Source organism: Gloeophyllum trabeum, assembly GCF_000344685.1.
Source record: "Gloeophyllum trabeum ATCC 11539 unplaced genomic scaffold GLOTRscaffold_00002, whole genome shotgun sequence".
Lineage (NCBI taxonomy): Eukaryota > Fungi > Basidiomycota > Agaricomycetes > Gloeophyllales > Gloeophyllaceae > Gloeophyllum > Gloeophyllum trabeum.
In genome coordinates, this window is record NW_006920411.1 from 1,192,915 (window position 1) to 1,198,914 (window position 6,000).

Genomic DNA, 6,000 nt, shown 5'->3' on the forward strand with positions numbered 1-6,000 from the left:
TATGAGCCGAAGGGCGATAACTCTCACTGCAGGCCGACATACCTAGAGTTCGCCTGGAAGGACTTGAGCCGAGTCTCAGACTAGAGGAGATATCGTGACAGAACTTGCATCTGTACGTATTCCCGGGCAGCCGAAGCAACGCGAAGGCCAGAGACTTCATTCAGCTGGTCCAACCCGTGTATGTCTGCCGCGATAGTTGATGAATTGCTGCGCGGGACGAGGGCCTCGAAGTGGCGTTCTTCAGGTCTTCTGAGGTCACCAGCCCCAGAAGCAAGTCGTCGAAGCTGATGGCCTTGAGCTGGTTGATCCCCGAACACGGACCGATCTTTCCACGTGTGTACGCAAGGACCCCTGATAATCAGTATCGAGGCTTTATTTTAGATGCCCAAAATTCAGCGTCTTTGTCCGCGCCAAATTTCCCGATTTTACGTCCTTTTGTCCGCGAAAAATCAGGTGCTAGCTCGATTTGCCTTCCATATTTGGGAATTGTGGCGTGGGTAACGCTCAAATCTTCCCGCGCTCGGCGTATGCCGAGAAATCCTGCCCAAAATGGGCAGGTGATGTCCGCGGGAAAAATAAGGGTTGGCCGCTGGGCTCCCAAAATCGGTCGCTTTGTCCGCGAAAAATCAGGCCTGAGGGGTCTCAGATGGCCAACTTTTGTCCGCGTTTCCACAAAGCCTCGATACTGATAATCAGGGGTCCTTGTACGCAACGCCAGACTCAGACGAATCAGGACAAGTTCTAGGTTCGCACTCACATACTGAAGGCCACTTGAGCTCGATGTTGTTATGATGATGATATTACATTACAATAATACAGCTTTGTATGTTGATTCTTCTGCTTGCGCTTCCCGCCGACTTAGATACCCCGTAGTCCTTTACCCTTGTTGTCCACCACCGCACTACCCTTTGCTGCGTTCGTCGCCACATTGCCCGTGTTTATACCCTCGGCGGCTTGCTCCTTTCCTTCCTTCAGGATTATGGGGATAACATCAACATCCTTGCTGACACCGAAGACGTTCTCTAATTGCTGTTTCGACGGCTTTCCTAGGATACCTTGGCTACCCTGATTTGAGAAGAAAATGTCGAAAGCTATGCAGACATGATTCAACAGGCGCGTCCAGAACGGAAGGTGCGGATCGGACTCACAGTCAACAACCTCTGTCAGAGGTATCGTGCTGCAACCAAGTCAGTTCGCCTGAACAGTACCGATATGGGATTAGATAGGGATATTTACGTGTCTGGTGGAATTTTATCAGAATGGACGTGAAAAATCGCGATCGCATGGATGCTCACCTCCTTCCTTCCACTTCTTGTACTGATCAACCACAGATAATGGTAAGCAGATTGTATCGCGTGCAGGTGAGATTCACATACCTCGGCGGGGTTGACGATGACGGTGAACTCGTCCGTAGACTGGGTATCGGGCTTGTATACGACCTTGGTGAAGTGCTTAACCATTTCGAGTGATATAAAATGCGATAAATGTCCTCGATGACAAAAGCAGAGTGCTGGATGAATGTGCTGAGCCAGGCCGTGTTTTGTGAGATGGTTTTAATAGGGGGTTAGGTCATGACGTCAGGGTAAGGCGAAGGAGCATCCGGGCATCTCCGGACATCTCCAGCGCAATCGAGCACTGCTTACTCGCGTGATATGACATCATATCTACTGCAACTCGAGGCACTCGGACTGCACTGGGCTCCGGGACTTGAGTCAGTCAGACAGCCCCGACTATGAGTCCGTACGTTGCACGACTCTCGCAGGAGGAGTAACATATAAGTAATTGGGTGGAACGAGCTGTTTGTTCCCAACTCGAAAGAATGATCAGCTACTGATGGAAAAATCTGAATTTGCCCAATCCACATCAGCCCGACGCCGCCCACTGGTACGGACAAGACTTCCGATATTCGCTAATGGAACAAGAGACGGTCTATACGCGTATCAGTCATCAGAACCATCTGTGAACGACTTCTACACGTACCTTCCATGGGCGCACTGGAAGGGGAACGCGGTGTCTGCCAACTTCTGGATCAGTTGCTCACATTGCACTAAAGACAAGCTATCGTTGAACATTATCGCGCCTATGAGGGACGCCATGGCCACCCAACATTAGATAGGTTTATGTTAGCACCAGGCTGAAGGACTCACCACGACAAGCCTTGGAATTAACCACTTCTATCAATTGTCTGGGACACCACCGAAGTGCCCTTAGCCACGAGAACGGCCCATCTTCCGCACAATCAACATCTTGACGATAAGATGGTGCCCCTTCTTCTTCCATCCTTCCCAGATACCCCTTGATGAGCTCGCGCAGGTCATCTCCCGCTACAAGCTGAACTAGATAATCAGTACTAAGGCACCCAATGCTGCGAAATGCTCGAGATACGAGCTCGATAAGACTCACCTTCTGGCTGACAATGGCTGGCACAGCTGAGACGTACACCTGAACATAGGCTTCCCCCTCACTGCGGCCGAGAGGGTGGGCCAAGTGGGCGGAAGTGTCCTGCTCGGCAACCTTATCCAAATCTTTGAAGCGTATGCCCCATCGAGAGAATGCCATCTGGAAGTTTTTGCAGCTCGTAAGGCGCTTAGCCTCATACCGTGTCAAAAGCACAGGAACAGGCGGTTCCAAGCCCTTCACGTCCCCACAGTACCCATCCTGACCTCGGAGAAAGCCAGAACACAATTCCTGAAGAAATTGCTCTACCCGCACTCGTTCGTCAGCTGCATGCTGGTCGATCAGAACCAGATTTTGAGGAGGCCGTGGCGTGCTTGCCCCGTCCAGGGGAATGACACCTCCCCGCCGGGACGCGTCCAAGAGACAAGCAATAAACTTTCGATCGACTTGCTCAAGAACGCGTGCTGCACGTAGCTGAGCTCTGTCAAACTGACTAGCCGGGGACCAGCTTGTGCTGCCCCATCCAGCATTCTGTGCATGCCCGCAGCCGTGATGTTCAATGAGCGGAGGATAACGGTGAGGATCGCAGGGTCCGCTAGATAATCCGTTTCGGCTTCGAAAATCCGCAGGTAAGCCTGGGGAAAGAGGTAAAGTGGGTATTCGAGGCTCAGTCAAGTCATACACTTCGTTGGTCTATACGGAGTGCGAGTCAATGAAATGTACACTGGAGGGCATAAGCATTGCGTGTACCTGGAGAGCCTCTCGTATCCACTCAGGAGCAGCGGACAATTCGGCATCTGTAGAAACTCCACCATCCATTTTCCGAGGTTTGGTCAGTGTTCGCCGCCCTGAAAGATGACCGGTCCCTCGAGCATCTCCGTCAGTACCTGCGTTTGTCCGTAAGGAAGAGTTGCCCGTCCGTCTGTCTACGACAAACATTCGACCGGTGGACGGGTCAGCCCATACAACCTCCGGGGCTTCCTCCTCCCCTGCGTAGTCCTCCTAGATGAACATTCAACCAGTGCGCATAATACTTCGGCTATACGTAACACATACTGGCAGGGCGTACAGATGAACATCAGTGCCCGGGGGCCAACGAACGGCGGTCGGGTTTTCGCCTTGCCGCGTTCCGACCGAAGAAGTCTCAAAGCTCCCATCAACCTTAAGCCTCTTCCTCGGAAGAGTCGACTTTTTGTCCCGGGATTCGACGACGTTAGATGGGCCTGAATTGCGGAAGCCATTACGTGTCAGGAAAGAGCCCACCACAGATGACAGCAATGACTGTGCGGCTCGGTTATCCTAGGGCTCATACCATACAGTCAGACTAATGGACAATGGACATGGGCTTGGAGAAGCTGGCACCTTGAGTTGTACGTTCGCCTTCGCTGGGTCTAAGCAGTTGTCCAGCTCTCCGGAAGACATGCTCAAGTTAAGGACGTATACGGGTTTTCGCTCTTGCTTGCGAGGAGAACGGCGAGTTGCTGCAATATGTTCCATGAGCCACCATTCAGGAGAGCGGCCTCCTTATGTACCTTGTCGTGGAACGGATGTCTCACCCTCTTCCTCATATGCCTGATGGAAAGGGTGAAGGACAATATCAGGCCATAATTTGGAATTACTCACGTGTTTCAGGAATGTGCTTGATGCGAATGCATCGTCTACAGTTCGATGCAGGTCGCAACTCGCCAAGAGGTGATTGTTGATATCTATCATGCTTGTTAATATTACCACCAAAATCCGTCTTGGTACGAAAGAGAATGTACACAGGTATTGATGCGCCTGGTTCCTGAAGTCAGGTGCAATTCGGCAAGAGGAAGGTAAAATACGGACCTTTGTAGGGGCTCCATCCAGGCTGATAAATCCCTGCAACCTAAGCCCTTCATAAAACACGTCAATTTCTTCTACGTGCTGTGGGCTTAGTCAATAATCGCATTAACGTCTGAAGAGGAGGCACTTCACTCTAGCTAGCGCACGACCGTATATGTGTCTAAACGTCAACAAGGTACTGCCTGTCTAAGGAGACTTAATAGTTGCTTGTTAGAAAAACATACAGAAAGTTCATACCTTCGGTATCGTCATGAGTCGGCCTTTAGTCCAACCTTCGCTCTCCGCTTTCTTACTGTCCTCAAGAGAAAATGTCACACCGGGAAAGATAAGGGCGACCTGCTCTAAGTCTCTACGAATTGTCTCGAGGGTCCTCGAAGGAGATGGATGCGAGAGACGACGGACAGGCAACTGGCCCGCCGAAATTAGCGCGGGCCGTCATGAAGTAGGCGAAATGTTACGTTGAAGAAGGCATCCCGTATCCACACAACAGTGCCAGATGTCTGCATTCTCCACCGAACAGCAGGTCCACTGTATAAACATTTGCCACTCTGTGCAGGGTTTCAGCATGGTCAGACATTCTGGGTAGTTGACTCTTACCTTGACTATAACCGACCAGGTCTCGCGGGAATGCGAAGTGCGAGATGATATCTCTAGGCACGATAAATCTGCAGCGGAAGCCAATGCTTTTGGACACGATCAGCCAGGCCAGAATATTATTACTGGAAGGTAGGCTTTTTCGGAGGGATTAACGTGAGAGAAGGAACTATCTCTACCAGAAGAGTGTGGTGCGTGCGGCGTGCATTGTGGAAACTGAAGAATTGAATATACCTTCGCCACGGAAGCCAAACGTTGAGACATTACTTAACGAGTTTATTGCGTATGCCTTGGACGAGCCTGAGTCAATGTAGCATAGGTGTATGAACGAACAAGCGTAGTTCCTACCATAGCGTCCGTCTTCTGAGCCTCTGGCTACAATATCGAGCCCATCTTTGGCCATGCCATGCCCATCGTCTCTTACCCAGCAATTCCAGTCCTCACAGTTCACGCCTACATCGATATTGCTTGCGCCAGCATCCAGTGAATTCTGGACTAGTTCGGTCACAATTTGAGGCAACGACGTCAGGATTTGTGTAGATCGTAGTTTAGAGCGAGTGCCATGGGCGAGTCGTTCAATTGACATAAAGGATATGGCGCATGTGCGCTGACAGACAGCAAAATGGGACACGCATCTTCCGTCTACGGCTTCTTACATGCACGGAGGTTAACGCGTGACGTCACGCGTGCATCCTGACATTTGCAGAAAGTCGACCCCACTGGGAGGTCACACCACCGAACGCGTTCGCGACCGCGTTCGCAAACAGCAAGCGCCAAGCCTAAGCACGTGATAGCATGTGCTTGAAGCGCCACTGCTCCATGACTCATGAGGCTCCATGCTTACGCGTCTCCCGCCTCCCGTCGCCATTGTACCAGAGCCCGCCCCCGACCGACATTCAAGTGTGGCACGTGCTCGTACCTCAGCGTATTATTGTACTGGTGGTGCCACCGCTTTGGCATGTTACTTTGGCATGCGCACCTCCCACTCTCCTACGCTCTCTGCCATCATGCTCTGGCCAATGTCCAAGCATCGTCGCCCCCGCCACTTCTTGCGGTGCCGACGACGCTTGGACATCATGACCCTTGCAAGGATAAAAGGTGATTTTCGAGGAGGGACACTCACCCTTCCACATAACCGAGCCATTCCATACACCTTCGATGAGTCAGTACACCGAATACAAC

The 6,000-nt window shown here is 51.5% G+C and overlaps 2 protein-coding genes across 2 annotated transcripts; both read right to left on the reverse strand.

The window, feature by feature from the left end:
- Nucleotides 1-858: 858 nt before the first annotated feature.
- GLOTRDRAFT_90835 (FYSH domain-containing protein) lies at nt 859-1,460 on the reverse strand (the record flags this gene model as incomplete). The annotated part of the gene is made up of 4 exons (XM_007864029.1): nt 859-1,091; nt 1,149-1,160; nt 1,296-1,317; nt 1,377-1,460. The coding sequence occupies 4 exons, from the start codon at nt 1,458-1,460 to the stop codon at nt 859-861; spliced, it is 351 nt and encodes a 116-aa protein (XP_007862220.1).
- Nucleotides 1,461-1,823: 363 nt separating this feature from the next.
- On the reverse strand, nt 1,824-5,404 carry GLOTRDRAFT_119398 (uncharacterized protein; the record flags this gene model as incomplete). The annotated part of the gene is made up of 17 exons (XM_007864030.1): nt 1,824-1,929; nt 1,981-2,080; nt 2,148-2,331; nt 2,404-3,090; nt 3,148-3,399; nt 3,454-3,696; nt 3,760-3,878; nt 3,930-3,969; nt 4,021-4,055; nt 4,126-4,183; nt 4,228-4,305; nt 4,357-4,410; nt 4,462-4,632; nt 4,683-4,772; nt 4,822-4,907; nt 5,053-5,118; nt 5,152-5,404. 17 exons carry the CDS (start codon nt 5,402-5,404, stop codon nt 1,824-1,826), a joined length of 2,622 nt encoding a protein of 873 aa, XP_007862221.1.
- Between the last annotated feature and the right edge of the window lie 596 nt (nt 5,405-6,000).